This window comes from Pistacia vera, unplaced genomic scaffold (assembly GCF_008641045.1).
Source record: "Pistacia vera cultivar Batoury unplaced genomic scaffold, PisVer_v2 Contig145, whole genome shotgun sequence".
Classification (NCBI taxonomy): Eukaryota; Viridiplantae; Streptophyta; class Magnoliopsida; order Sapindales; family Anacardiaceae; genus Pistacia; species Pistacia vera.
Genome location: NW_022195521.1, coordinates 627,139 through 642,775, shown reverse-complemented (window position 1 = coordinate 642,775; position 15,637 = coordinate 627,139). Strand labels below are relative to the sequence as shown.

The 15,637-nt window shown below is 36.4% G+C and overlaps 2 protein-coding genes and 1 pseudogene across 2 annotated transcripts in view; all 3 read right to left on the bottom strand.

Moving 5' to 3' along the window:
- LOC116123822 (pentatricopeptide repeat-containing protein At2g20710, mitochondrial-like) overlaps positions 1–15,637 on the bottom strand; it is a 28,717-nt gene that overhangs the window by 5,964 nt on the left and 7,116 nt on the right. The gene's annotated exons all lie outside the window — the stretch shown is intronic.
- Positions 4,151–7,215, bottom strand: LOC116123790 (GDSL esterase/lipase 1-like). Its single transcript, XM_031409520.1, has 6 exons — positions 7,144–7,215; positions 6,976–7,055; positions 5,388–5,475; positions 5,069–5,302; positions 4,726–4,981; positions 4,151–4,627 (listed from the first exon to the last, which is right to left on the bottom strand). Exons 1-6 carry the CDS (start codon positions 7,213–7,215, stop codon positions 4,389–4,391), a joined length of 969 nt encoding a protein of 322 aa, XP_031265380.1. The 3' UTR covers positions 4,151–4,388.
- On the bottom strand, positions 11,306–12,440 carry LOC116123789 (annotated as a pseudogene).

The window sequence follows — 15,637 nt, the reverse complement described above, 5'->3', positions numbered from 1 at the left end:
GAAGCCAATACATTTTGGGATGATGGAATATGCCTTGATGACAGGCTTAAGATGTGGAGCATTTCCAGATGTGGAAGAGCAAGAGAGAATAACGAAGAGTAGGGCAGCTGATAACTTGGCTAAAAAGGTTTTAGGGGGGAATGCGTCTATTATTGGACTTGATTTAGAGGAGAGGTTAGGAGAAGGTGGGTATAACTCTTCAAAGAAGTTCAAGATGTGTCTAGTATGGTTCGTGCATTCGATCCTAATGGCTTTTGACTCAACAAAGGTCGTTAATATGGATTAGGTGAAGTCTACAAATAACATGGACTTCATTAATGCTTATCCATAGGGACATGTATCATTTCAACTTACCATTGACTTCCTGTGTGGAAAAGACATGGCGATAAAGCATCGCCAAGCTGTCGAGAAGGATAGACCAAACACATACAATTTGTTTAGCTTCCCATGGGCAATGCAGGTAAATATTAATAGCTTTTTGTATTATATGTGTTTTAATTATGATATAGACTGTTCTTTTTACAATGTAGGCTTGGATGTATAAGACCGTCCATGTCTTGGCTAAGGCACGGGGGTGGGGGACTTCTGATGAGCGACCGCAATTTCCTAAGATGTTGCGGTGGCACATCGAGAAGTGTGCCCATTGGGATTATGACAAAATAGAAATAGAAATTCAAGCAGCTTGGGTAAGATTAAAGGATTAATCTTTTGAATATGCACTTGCTTTTAAATGTGGCTTAAATTTGATTGATTTTTTTTCTTATTGCAGGGAGTCATCCGTCCCTTCCTCACCCCTACTAAAGGTGAAGCAGGAGAGGAGTATGTTACATCGTTCAGAGTACTAAACGATGCAGTAGATGAAAGGATAGACCGCCTAATGTCGGACCTAGAAGGGGTCACGCATGTGAGTGCAGCTGCAAGGCCACTGCTTGAGAATGTTGTTGAGGCCGAGGATGATGAAGCTCCAATCGACGGGAGGGAGGAGGAGGAGGATGAAGAGGTTCATACGCCTTCACCCAATTGGCAAACCGGTACAACAAGTACAGCTTTGTCGAGGCATCGGAGTCGAAAGAATGAGGTGATTGACTTCATAAATGGTCTGTTTGAGAGTTTTACAACAGTTGTTTATGAGAGGTTTGAGAAGATGGAAGAGCGGATGAAAAAGGTAGAGGAGAAAGTTGATAGGGTGGAAAAGGAAGTTGGTGGGGGTATTGAAAGTGGTTGAAGTGCAACCTAAGCTTAAAAGAGAAAGCCAAAAGTGGAGCAGCAAAAATGAAGGAGGGTAAAGAGGAAGGCAGAGGAAGTGGGGAAGTGAAAATGGAGGAGGGTGAGGCGGGACACAAAGGAAGTGGGGAAATGAAAATGAAAGAGAGTTAAGAGGAAGGTGGAGGAAGTAGGCAAGTGATAACGGAGGAGTTAAAGTTCGATTTGTATAAGCCAATAAATGAGGAAAAGAAAAAACTCTTATATGCCTATTACAATGATTTTTGAAGTGATGGGCGGGTGAAGTGCAAGACCGGGGATTATCCCCAGGAGTGGTTTGAAAAGATGTTGATAATGGGCAGGTGGCTTGACGACTCGGTGAGTTATTTTCCCTTATTTTTGCTTATGTTTTCCATGAGATATTGTATACTTATCATGTTGTTTTTATTTGATGCAGTACATTGATGAGATATTGGCACTTATGAGGCTACGACAGAGCAATAATGGTGATATTCTGTATCCGCACTGTGCCATCACCGATGTGGCCTTTGGCCAAAGGCTAGTAACTACATATGACACTTTAATGAAAAAGGCCAACAGTAGAGGTGCAACAAAAGGAGGCGCGTGGAAAAGATTGGCCACAGATGACTTCGATGGTGTCCTTGATGATTTTTGGTTTGATAAGAGGATGATGCAGTATGTATAAGGGGAAAGGCCCATATATGGCAACAATTAGGCAAATGTTAAAAGAGTATATTGCATCATAAACATCAAGGATATGCATTGGATAACCGTCGTTTATATACTAGAGGAGGGCTTGTTGTAGATCCTTGATTGCAACCCGAGTATTTGTTGAGAGAGGCAGTTGCAGATGGAGTTACAACCACTATGTATGTTGTTCTCGTAGCTGTTGCACTACAGCAGGATGTTTTAGCACTTGGGTGATGAACTACTGACGGGAAAGTGGCCACTCAAGCTCCTTCACCTCCCGATAAATGACTCGAGGTAAATTTTATATAAAACTTACATAATATAATTGTTCTATAAGTTGATTCTAATGCTAATGTTTTCCTCCTATTATAGTACTGATTGTGGGGCATATGCACTAAAATTTATTGAGTTTAACATGACCAACACCCTAATGGACAGGTTGAATGACGAAACAATGAACAACTTTCGAGAGCGATTCGCTTTTGAGTGCTCCCATAGGCATATGGATCCCTTTTGACTAACCAAAGCCCAATCCAAGTCATTGTTGATGCTGTCATCAAAAGGTATGTAAGTTGGACTTAGAGTTTTGTAGTTTATGTGAAATGCATTTCTTATTGGGTTGTCTTGAATAGAGATGGCAATGGGCCCGATATTTCCTGGTACCCGACCCGTCTCGAAAAGGTCGGGCTTTACCCGATGTTCGCGGGCTTGGGCTTGGGCCTAGGCCTGATTTTAAGGCCCGACCTCGGCCCAACAATTTTAGTATTAATTATACTAAATTACCATTTATACTATATATTTAATTACAAGATTATCCTACATATATACACTCATTTTTCTCAAACCGTACATGGATGGATGAATGCACTTTGTGGAAAGTTATTTATGTATTTGGTGAGTATTTAAAAATAAATTAATATTTAAAAATTGTTTCTTTAATTAAAAATATAAAAAAAAATATATTGAAATTTATTTTTATTTAAAAATTCACATTATAAAAATGGGCGAGCTGGGGTCAAGCCTGAGGTTACAAAAAGCCTGTCGGGTTGGGCTTGGGCCAAAGGGTACTCGATCTCGGCCCGGCCTATTGCCATCACTAGTCTTGAATAATTGGATTGTCTTGAATTGGATCAGCTGGTATTGTTAGGCGTCAAGCTGTTGATACTTGAGCTGTGGTGTTATGTATGCTTTGTGGCCAAGGCCAAAGCTAAATAATGTTTAAAGGGGTCGTGTAGAAGAAGACGAAGAAGTTGTTGTTGATGCTGAAGGTGTGCAAGATAATTGTGGAGGATGGGGAAGTGGCTGAAGAAAATAATAAAGAGAGAGGATGGAGGCTGCCGACGCTGCTTTTATTTTGAGTGTATATAGGACATTTATTTGTTGTATATAATGTTGTAATTTAATGTAATTGACACATTTCAGATTTGTACAAAAGCAATTCAGTATTTCTTTCCCTCTTTTGAGTTTGAGTTTATTTAGTATTCTTGTTAAACGACATTAATGTGTTGATGCAATTAGGTTGTCAAATTTAGGAGAAAAGATGGAATTAATATGTGTTAGTGATTTTAGTTTGTCAAAATTCAGGATAAAAGCTAGAAAAAATAAGTGTTGCCCATGATCGCTTAAGCGACTATATATATTGCTTAAGCGATCAAACACCTGAGATGATCTTGATTCTGCCTTGAACTTGATCGTTTAAGTCACCAAGGCTAAAAGTGAAGAATCACTTAAACGATACCACTTGATTTGGTCTTTTAATAAAATGCCCCTATTTTCGCCCATCTCCTATACAAAGTGCGGAGCTAATATTAGGGGTTTAATTATCTACCCACTTACAATAGTACAAATAATAAGCGTACCCAAGATTTTCCGAAAGTATTATATACCTCCCCAACCAAGAGTGGGACAAGGATTAATCATAGGCAAGGATTGAATTTTGAAAAGTCAGTCAAATAGAAGTCCTTGACCATTGGGTTGAGCACATTCACCCCTATTAACAACCTAGATAGATCGAATTCAAGACCTCTTGAATAATACAACCAAGAGTCATTGTTGACCGTTGGACCAACCAATGGTGATTTGATCATATTATTCAATGTTTTCGATGCATGCATTGATCATATTATTTAATGTTTTCGGTCTTTGTCACCATTTCTGGTTGTTGATATATGTAAATCAATAAGAAATTTTTGCGTGGAATCATTCATTAAACATCCACATCTTTGATGACTAGAAAAGTAGAGCATCTGATATAAAATGGCTAGAAAAAACTGACCGGTGTAATACTCTATTGAACAAGTTACTGACTTGACCGGGAAACCAACAATATTATGTATAACTTACTGTCATCTACATTTCCCACACTTCTGTTATCTTTAACCGGCACAAGGCTGGTATATTATTCAAAGCATAGCTTGACCTCAAAGGTCTTTTTATCTTATTTGTTATACAAACAATAAACATTAATTGATCAGCTATAAATGTTCAAATAGTTTCTTCAGATTGTAAGGCCCTGTGATATTTGGGGTTCCATTCCACACAAGTTCTGCAATTATCTTGTATGTCTTCTCAGTGGGATGAATAGCATCAAAGAACATATATTCCTCAGGATTATCACATAACTCGTAATCTTTTATTCCAGTCATCCCCCCACAGCTGTATGTTCCTCTGTATCGACCACTGCCACAACATGCCACTATGGCCTCCTTCAAACCTTCACAACATAAAAAATTCAGTACAGATTGTAGATTAGAATAGAGCTAGGCGCCTAATCTCGACATGCATACAAGATCGGATGATCAAATAACATACCATATCTTGAAGGGTTGTTGATGATTTCCAGAGAAGAATTGTAGAAATCATGAATTGCATATTTGAATCCTGGTAATTGGCTCTCTAGCTCCGGCAGGACTTCAGATAGTGCTTTGTTATGTAGTTTTGCTAACTCTGAAACACTCTCCAGGCAAGATCCTGAGCTTCCCGGTACAATTGCTCTTATGAGTGGTAAACAACCCAAATCATCCAAATTTAAGAACCCAAATTTCCTTCCTCCAATCTCATATATTTCCTGTCAGAACAAAATAACTTCAAAAAAAATAGATCTTGTTTATAAAACACTGGAACAAGATTTTTCGAAAGAGTATGACACTATTACTTTGATTGTAGTTGTCAGGTTGCCGATCACCATCCCTATATATTTTTTTCTAGAGTAATCCGATTGAAGCACACTTGAGTTTGTGAACAAAGGGACCAAGTAATCATTGGTCCCAATGCTAAATATGTAAACAGCTTTGGATAGCAATCTTTTGGCTCCTGCATCACCTAGTTTCTGCTTCAACTGCTTCTCCACCAGCTTGAAATAACTTAGCTGAGTGTTAAGATCTATTACCTGGTATTTACATAACAAAATGTGAGCACAAAGGTTTTTGGCTAATTCTATTTACTCTTTAAGCTTAAACAGCAAGATTTCATACATATCCTCGTTGAGTTTCAGCTAAAGCACCAGCTCCTGAGGATGCGAAGTTCACACCATAANAGGAAATGTGGGCCCAATATGGGCTTCTTTGGATTTACTAAAGGCCGAACGACTTACGCATATCCAAGGTTTGTTGAAATGACAAGTTGGTACCCAAAAAGTTTTGAAACAACAAATAGGTACCTTCCGTCATGTTCTGTTAGTGATTTTCGTTTTATAATAGTGAAAAGACTAAAATGCCCTTGAAAGTTTGATATTTTAGTTTTTTATAAATTTAAAAATTTCTAAAAAACCCCCTAGGTTTGCTAATTTGACTAAATACCCCAATATATAAAAATTTTATAAAATAACAAAAACACTCCCACCACCCGCAGTGCCAGATTCCGGCCACCACCGCCGAAATCTGGCCGAAAAATTGCGTTACGACACAAACTCGTCGATCTGACATTTTCCAGTAAGATCCGTGACTGATCTGACCGGAAAAGGCCAGATCTGGTCGTCGAGGCCGGAATTTGGCCGAAAAATTGCGTTACGACACATGCTAGAATTTGGCCAGATCTGGCCGTCGAGGCCGAAAAAGGCCAGATCGACGCGTTACGACACAGATCCGACGGGTCTGTGTCGTAACGCAATTTTTCGGCCAGATTCTGGCGGTGGTGGCCGGAATCTGGCACTGCGAGTGGAGGGTGGTGGGGGTGTTTTTGTTATTTTATAAAATTTTTATATGTTGGGGTATTTAGCAAATTAGCAAACCTAGGGGTTTTTTTAGAAATTTTTAAATTTATAAAAAACTAAAATATCAAACTTTCAAGGGTATTTTAGCCTTTTCACTATTATCAAACGAAAATCACTAACAGAACATAACGGAAGGTACCTATTTATCGTTTCAAAACCTTTTGGGTACCAACTTATCGTTTCGACAAACCTTGGGTATGTATAAGTCGTTCTGCCTTTACTAAATTCAATAGTAAAAAAAAATGTCATAAAAAAACAATTTGTAAATTGTAACTCAGAAAAGTAGGGGGTACCGTTCATATCTAAAACAAAACAAACTCAGGGAAACATTTTTTTCCCACGAAACAAACAGAAACATATAGCATGATATTTAAAATTTCATTATTGAACAAAAGAAGTAGGACATTAAAGAGCAATTTTTAAACTTCTTTAAAAAAAAAAATAGTAGATACTGAAAATTAATGAGATTAACAAACAGGCAATCAGAATTGTACATTAGACTAGAAACTTTTCATCATGAAACATAGAGATAAGAGAACGCAGGAGTGGGTTAATAGGCACACGACGACCAGTTGTACTGGGGGTGTAAATTTGGAGATATTATAAGCTTTTCATGGACGGCAGGCAAGTATTCACGTTTCATTTAGTGCAAGGGAGATAATATTAGCGCTTCTTCTTCACAAACGTGCATCCAAGTAATTGTCTTCCTTTTTTTATTATAGTTCATAATTAATTGATAAACAAAGTCAGCCATTAATGTCTCTATAAAAGACCATGGTGTTCTTCTCATATCAATTCAAAATCAAAACTTTTCTTTCTTCCTAAATAGATTTTCAGAGTCATGGGCTCACACCGGTTTTTCTTCAGCTTCTTTTGATTCTCTTCCATGCTGATCCTTGCCTCTGCAAGTGATTATGGCTATGGCGGCACACTGAGGGTGACAAGCCAAAGTCTCAAGAATATAACTACACGAATCCAAATCTGAAGACAACAGATATACTCCTAAGCCAGAAGCTTACAAGCCACACCCCAAGACAACGGATATGCTCCCAAGCAAGAAGCTTATAAGTCACAACCCAAAGACTACGCATATGCTCCTAGCAAGTTTACAAGTCGCAACCCCAAAGATAACAAATATGCCCCACGCCTAAAGCTTACAAGTCACAATCCAAAGACAATGGATATGCTCCCAAGCCAAAAGCTTACAAGCCACCCCAAGACACGGACACGCTACCAAGCCAGGACTTACAAGCCACAACCCAAAGATAGCATATATGCTTCTAAGCCTAAAGCTTACAAGCCACAATCCAAAGACATGGATTGCTCCCAAGCCAGAAGCTTACAAACCACAACCTAAAGACAACGAAAATCTCCCAAGCCAGAAGCTACAAGCCACAACCCAAAGACAACACATATGCCCCAAGCCAAAAGCACACAGCCACAACCCAAAGACAATGGATACACTCCCAAGCCAAAAGCTTATAAGCCACAACCCAAAACAACGCATATGCTCCCAGCTAGAATCTTACAAGCCAACCCAAAGACAACGCATACGCACCAAGCCAGAAGCTTACAAGCCACAACCTAAAGACAATGTATACGCTCCTAAGCAGAAGCTTATAAGCCACAACCCAAAGATAATGAATACGCTCCCAAGCCACAACCTAAAGACAACACCTATGCTCCCAACCAATCTACAAGCCACAACCAAAGACAAATCTACTCTCCCAAGCCACAACCTAAAGACAACACCTATGCTCCCAAATCAAAGCTTACAACCACAACCCAAAGACAATGCCTACGCTCCCAAAACCAGCTTACAAGCCAAAAGCAGAGGAGAAGTCAAGGGTTACTAAATTTCTTCATTCTTTTTGAAGACTTTCTTCACTTCAGAACATGGACTTCAACAAGTTACTAAATATTTTATGTTTTTTATTTTTTAATTCAGAATTTCTTATTTTGATTGTATTCTATGATTTGCAATAAGATAAAGATTATTATAATATAATGAGTATCTCATTGACCCATTGTAATACAATCTCTCAAAGGTATCCTTTATACTTAACACTTCATGAGAATTAAAGCTTCTGATATGTGCAGGTCCAATTATTATGGATGGCAATCAACAGTCAGCACAGAATTATATATAAATTCGAAATTAGATATAATTAGAATCTGATAATGAAATTGACTTTGTTTTAGTTTGGAGCATTTTTTATATATATTTAAATACAACCTTTTTCTTTTATTTTCTTTTCAAAAATGAAAGGATACAATCTTGTAAAAAGATTATATGTTGAAATGTTTTGGAGAACAATTTTGAATACATTTTTAAAAAATAAGAGTTTAAAAACGCTAAATTTATAGTTTTTGTATCTAAAAACAAGTATTAGTCATTGTATGACTTCTGATAAGAGAAAAAATTATGCTCAGATATGTTTATAAAAAGGCCTAGTATGAATGGAAAACATAACGAATTTAGAAACTAAATAAATCATTAGGAAGTTAAATGGTCTTTGTTGGTATAAAGGGACCTGAAACCTCATGTCCTCTTATTACATTTGCCGATATTCAAAATAAAATGAAAAAAAGAAAAGATTAATCAAACATATATATATGACCAACCATCTATTTGTTTAATGACCTTAACATGCCCTAAACATATTAGAATCACAAAAAGACAAATTTAACATATAAGTGGGTTCATGGAGATATGGAAGCCATCTCCATGGCAGGCAGGCAGCAAGGCATACACGTTCATGGAGATTTCAAATTCTCTTCGATCAAATCGTGCAACCGCGTTATTTGTCTTCTATATTCATGTCTATAAAAGCATCCATGGTGATACTTCTCATCGTAATTCAAAAATCAAATAATTTTTCTTCCTGTTGCAGTATTATTTTTCATGGGGGCCACCCGTTTCTTCTTCACAACCTCTTTACTTCTCTTCTCACTGCTGATCCTTGCCTCTGCAAGTGATTATGGCTAGACACACGGTGACGGTGACGAGCCAAGACTCAGTTGTATTAGACATTTCAAATCAAATTCAAAATGGGTCAAATTCATTGGTATGACTCACAATCAGACTATGAGAAATCAAAGTCGAAAAGAAAAGGAAATTAACAGATCGAAATCAGTAGGTCATGATTATACACAATGTTGATGGCTTCAAATCATACCTAGATAATTCAAAATCTGAGGTAATGTCTTAAGGTTCAAAGCCAGAGTTTCAAGCCACAGCCCAAGATAATGGCTACGTTCCCAAACCAGAAATTTCCAAGCCCAACCCAAAGATAACGACTATGTTTCCAAGTCAGAAATTTACAACCCACACACCAAAAGATAAACTGATGAAGTAGGACGAAATGAAACGATGAACTTTGATAAATTGTTTAAGTGTTTCACAGTGAAATTACAAGTGAGAGGAACTGATGAAGCGAAGACGAAATGAAACGATAAACTTCAACGACGGACAGGGACTATAGGGCGGCTGGCGGCAAACAGATTTGGCACACAGGTCGTTGATCGAAGAAACCAATGACGATTGAAGAACTAAGTGCATGGAGGTATAGAAGAAGTAGTTGAATCGGAGAGAATGAGAATTGAAAATGGATTGGATTTTTTCATGCAGTGACCCCGTATTGCACCAAAACCGATCGGACTGGTGGTTGCACAGTAACACCAGCCCAACGTGGGTCATACTGGGTGAACTGTCAAACGTATTTTAACCCTTTAAAACCCGGCCTAGGCACCCGGTTCCCGGTTAAGTCGGTCCAACCGGGCCAGGTTTTAAAATATGAGATAACTACTCTTGTAGGTGCCCCGGAAATATTTCTCTTGACTACAAATATCATGCATATATTTATTGTAATTTAAATCGAAAAGAACAATACAGCTCTGTCAAGTTAAAATCTGTAATCATAAGGTTGGTATGCATAACCATATTAGGTATTAAATGGTCCTATAATTTAAAATTTAGATAGTACTTATGTTGATAAATTAGGGAACCCTTATCTCATCCCATATCTGATTGCAAGTTTTTTCTTATTCCAAATATGTAAATTGATTTCTTAAAACTAGAGATGAATCATTCTAGAAATCATCATAAACATTGGTCGTAATCTATAACCATTGAAGGTTATTTTCAAAAATATTTAAGGTAAAAGTGAGGTTCACCATATGGGCATATATTCAACAATGAGTTCAGAAGGAAGAATTTGAAATTGGAACATCTTCTACATAACTTGTATCTCTGCCTCTACTTGAGCATAAATAGCGTATTACATTGTATTCATTGCTGATGCAGAGAGGTCCTGTTGGAAATTTCAGCCAATGTTCACTTCAATATTTTTGTGCAGGACTCGACGAGGTCGACTCCCTGTGCCCAAAGTTAGAAAAAGCCATTGTACATAACTTGTCATCTTCTTGCCCATCTAGATGACGAAACCTGAAGTAGCTTTATCTCCATGTCCCAAACTGGAAACAAATATTAAACTTCCAATCACGATAAAGAAAGACAGAAGCGTTTCACAAAATAACCTTAAAGCTCCATTTACCTTTTAGGTCCACTTATCAGCATGTCTCTTCTCGTTTTGATTCACCAATATCATACTCGCTCTAAATGTGATTCTCCATTTTCATTCAAAGAATCACCAAAAAAACTCACTGAGTTCATCGACGTTTGATTTCCCATTCTGGACATAATTCACCAACCTATCTTGGAGCTCCACAGGGATGATATCCTTGTTCCTAAGTATTTATGAATTTCTCTGCTCTTCTATATCTCCTTCACCTAGGAAGTATTTAGACAGGCAGAAAAAATTTCCATCCTGGTCTCCACCGTTTTACAAATCACTAATGCTTCTTCCACTCGCTTCCACTGCTTTTTGAGATTGATTTACTGAAAATACCCAATTGCCATATAGAGCAAGTTTTCTGATCGGCTTCCCCCTTTTCATTTTGCCCCATCTATAAGATTTTCCCGCCTCCAGCAAAGCCCTTTTCTGCTATAAGCACTAATCATCAAGTTTAAAATCCGAATATCATAGTTTCATTACTGATTCCCACTCTTCAAAATCTTCTTGGCAGGTTTTCAAATCATCAAATTTCAATATAGAAGGTATGACAGATATATAGCCTTATTGTAAATCTTATGGTTGTTCTTGTAAAATTCCCAAAGTCTTAAAACACCACCTTCTTCCAATTTTGCATATAGTGTATAAGAAACTCATATGCTCTATTGCTATCTTTACCCGGTATTAGTTCCTCGGATTTCTCAGCTCTCCACAGCTTTGTCCAAGAGTCCAGCTTTCGCGTACCCATTTGCTCATTACTGTAAACTGTCCAGTGCGAACAAAATTGGGATCTGATTCCATCACTGCCAGATCTTATCAATTCCATCAACATCAGATGAGCCCAAAGGCACTCAGGAGTATACCCACTGTAATTTATCATATCCAATGCCTTTTTCTTGCATTTCATGCAACAGACTATCAAGTTTCTTGTAATTTACAGTCTGATAATAAAGATTAAGCATAACATTGATGCCATCGATGTCCGAAGCTAAACCCAAATCCCTCATTTTCTGCATGGTGGCCTCTGCTTTCTCCACAGATTTTACACGGCATAGCAGTTAAGCAAGCACTATAAACTGGAAGGCCCTTTAGTTGTTTCGGAACATTGCTGAAATAATTTTCCGCTTTTCTGTCCATGAACTTTAGAGATCAAATCCAGACGAATGGCAACATCAACAGATGTAAGTGGCAAGTATCTTTTGTCGGTCATCCACATAGAAATCTGCGGAAAGAAAGAGAGAGAGAGAGATTATAACAATGAAAGATAAAATTACAAGATCACCGATACCAGTAATCATACGGCAGTTTCTTCAATATTAGAGATAAGAAAAATATAATTATTTAGAAAAAAAAATATTATAATGTATAAATGTAAGCGAATAGCGCCTATAATTAAAGAGAAAACCATTTTTAATATATTCTACAAATATAATTTAAATAATAACTATTCATAATGAAAAATTTATAAAGTGATTTTTTTTTTTATTATTCTTTAATAAATAATAAATAAAGCAACATTAAAATTTATAATATAATATATAAAAAATGCCGTAGAAAAGAAACGTTACCTCAAGAGCGTGACGGAATCGTCGGTAAGATCGCAACTCTTTAATGAAGCTTTGGAGTTGTTCTTTGTCGACGGGACGTCCTTCTTCGATCCACTGGTCCAACAATGGAACTATTGAGACCCTTGATCTCCGATCGGGAGATCCGACGTAAAGAGCGTTCATCGGCCTTTCCATCTCGAAAGTCTCCGGCTTCGTTCTTCTATTTTGTTGAGTACGAGCTTAAGCCACTCACTTTCCGAGACCCAAATAGATTTGATGCTGTGGAGGATTGCACTGAAACGTACAAGGCTTCATTTGCAGAGAACGGCGAGGAGAAAGTGGAAAGGTTTATGTAAAGTGAAGGAGAAAGTGAAGGAGAAGGTTAGAGAGTTCGATTTTATTTTGGGTTAACTTTTTTACATACCGTAAATGTTTGTTTATTTAAATCCCCAGAACTTTTGAAAATTACACTGACCCCACCTACAATTTCAAAATACAAATGTGTCTAAGAATGGTTTATATAAAAGAAGGGTTTAAGAAAATTCATTTGATCTAATAGTTTACATACCTCGAATTTTTAAGAACTCTCTACTTCAATGGGTATTCTTTCATGAAAAAAAAACGTGATAACAATCCAATCTTCACTTAATTTCAAATAATATCTCGAATTTACATTAATTAGTTTTCTTGTAAAGTGTTTTACATGACAACGATTTATTAGATATCTTTTATTTAAAATTCTTTTTTCTCGTTACTAGTTACCGTAATCTCCTTTAGGCTGAGGCAAAAATGAATCCCACTTACTTTTATTAAATTCAAAAACACCCTTATAATTTAAAATTTCATTGACCTTCCCACTCGTCCCTTGAGAAGTTACAATGGAGAGAATGAGAAACAAAAGATCGGTGTAGGAGAGTTTAAGTCGGGCTTATGAGATGAAAGTGTAATTGAGCCATTTTGTAATATAATCTTTCATATTTATCCCTTATATTCAAATATTCATGACATGAGATTACTGAGAGACATGTACCTCATACTGTAATGCCAACAAAACCTTTTAACTACAAAGGTCAAGTCTTAACTTTGATTAAATGTTACTTTATAAATATTTGGGGGTAAAACGACTAATTCTATTTATTGCATGAATTTCATGCCTAAACATATTTTCAAATTAAAAATTAAAAAAAAAAAAAAAAATCAAACTATTGTAACAATTAACTTGTGGATCAAATTATCAGTAGAAGGTCAAAATTATCATGATCCGTCAAAAATATAATTGCATTTCATTGAATTGTTGTAGCTCAATCAACTTATTCTCTTAAATTTTTATCACGACCCATTTATTATGGACATGTAGAATGAGACTATATCTTTATTCTTGTCGGATTAATTAGCTCTTCAAAAGGAAAAATAAAAAAATAAAAAAAGATCAATTAAACATATTTTTAAATATAAAAAATATTAATATGTGAGTTCATGGAGATATTCCAAGCCATTTCCAGGAAGGCAATAAGCAAGCAAGGCATTCACCGAATCACGTTCATGGGGATTGCAGATTCTCTTCAATCAAATCGTGCAGCCGAGATTATTTTGTCTTCTATATTCATGTCTATAAAAGACCACTTGTGTTGTGGATACTTCTCAGGGCAATATTTCACCAATTAATCGGTTCATTTTCTTTCTTCTTGCAATTTTTTTCATTGTGATGGAGTTCAGCCGTTTCTTCTTCACAACCTCTTTGCTTCTCTTCTCATTGCTGATCCTTGCCTCTGCAAGTGATTATGGCTATGGCAGCAATGGTGACGGTAACAAGCCAAAGTCTCAGGAATATATGACTATGAATCCAATTCTTAAGACAAATTCAAGACGGGTTGTAGTTATACTTCTAAATTCAAGTCGAAGTTGGAGGATTATAAGTATACTTCTGATTTAGATGCTAAAAAATCTAGAAGTTAAGAGAAAAATCAGACAAGGTAGATCAGTACTGGAAATCAGTAGATCATGATCATACAGAAAAATGAGTTATGGTTACAAATCATACGTCGAAAAGTCAAAATATGAGGATATTGTTTCTTGTTCCAAGCCAGATAATGGTTATTGTCGTAAGGTAGACGTTGTCAGATCAGATTCAAAACCAGTAGAATATCATTGTTTTGACTCAAAATCAGAATATGATAAATTGAAGTAGGAAGAAAGGGAACATTACAAATCCAAATCAGTAGGCCATGAATATACGCAAAGTGTTGATGGCTTCAAATCATATGTTGCGTTTTCTGCTTTCCTTGATTTTGTATAGCTTGTAAAGGATTTTGTTATCCTTTAATTTCTGGCATTTGTTTGCTTTCTTGGGCCTGTCCAAGGTTCTTTTGAAGGAAGGGCTCCTCCTTCATAGGTTGTAATTATTTTATTTTATTTTTATACAATTATCGGGTTTCCCAAAGAAAAAGAAAGAGATTGAGAGATTATTTTAGTGCATAAATTTGTGGACAAACTATCCTGAAACATCTTTAGAAATAAAATCAACCTAATTTTGGTTCCAAGTATATATTCATACGATACTTTCACTTAAGCTTGAGAAAGTATAGCAATTGTTCGGTATATTATTTTGAATCATTATTCCGTTATCCTATTTGGATTAAAAAGCATTATATATGTTTCATTACTTATTGGGTTAATTTATTCAGAAAATTAGTCTAACTCAAATAAGATTTTTTGTCTCAAAATAAAAAGTGGGTGGGACTTATTTTCTATTATCCTATTTTATTCCACTCAAAATATTTTCCCAACTCTATTCAACTAAAAACAATTATCTTTCATTCCTTCCAATCTGAAAATTAATCCACTCAAGACCACCATCGTCAGCCAACACCCCTACCGCCGTCGGCTGTCGTGCGCCGATCTTGCTGTTCTTGGCTATATCAACTATGAATCTGGTCAGAAACGGCCAAAGCTACGACCCGAGGTCCAATCATTGCAACCAAATTCTAGTCATAGATCTGGCCGAAAATGGCCATATTAATGCATGACCGACTAGATCCAACCGATTGTGTGCGGTTCTGACGACTGTCGGCTATCGTCCGATAGTGGTGGTCGATGACCGATTGTCCTCTTGGGTGGTTGGGTGCTCTAGTTAATTTTTAAGCTTTTATCGTGGAGAGTGTTTAGCTAAATTAACAAATATAAGAGGTTAAAAATAGAATCTAAAATATTTTTAGAAAATGTACTAAACAGCTATTCAACATTTTATCATACTCTGAATATATTTTCAAATATTTTACCAAACACATTTTCAGAATATGATCCAATTCGATTTAATCTAACTTAACTCAACTTAAAATAATTTTCAAAATAATAATTTTCAAATAATCTACCAAACAGGCCCATATAATTCT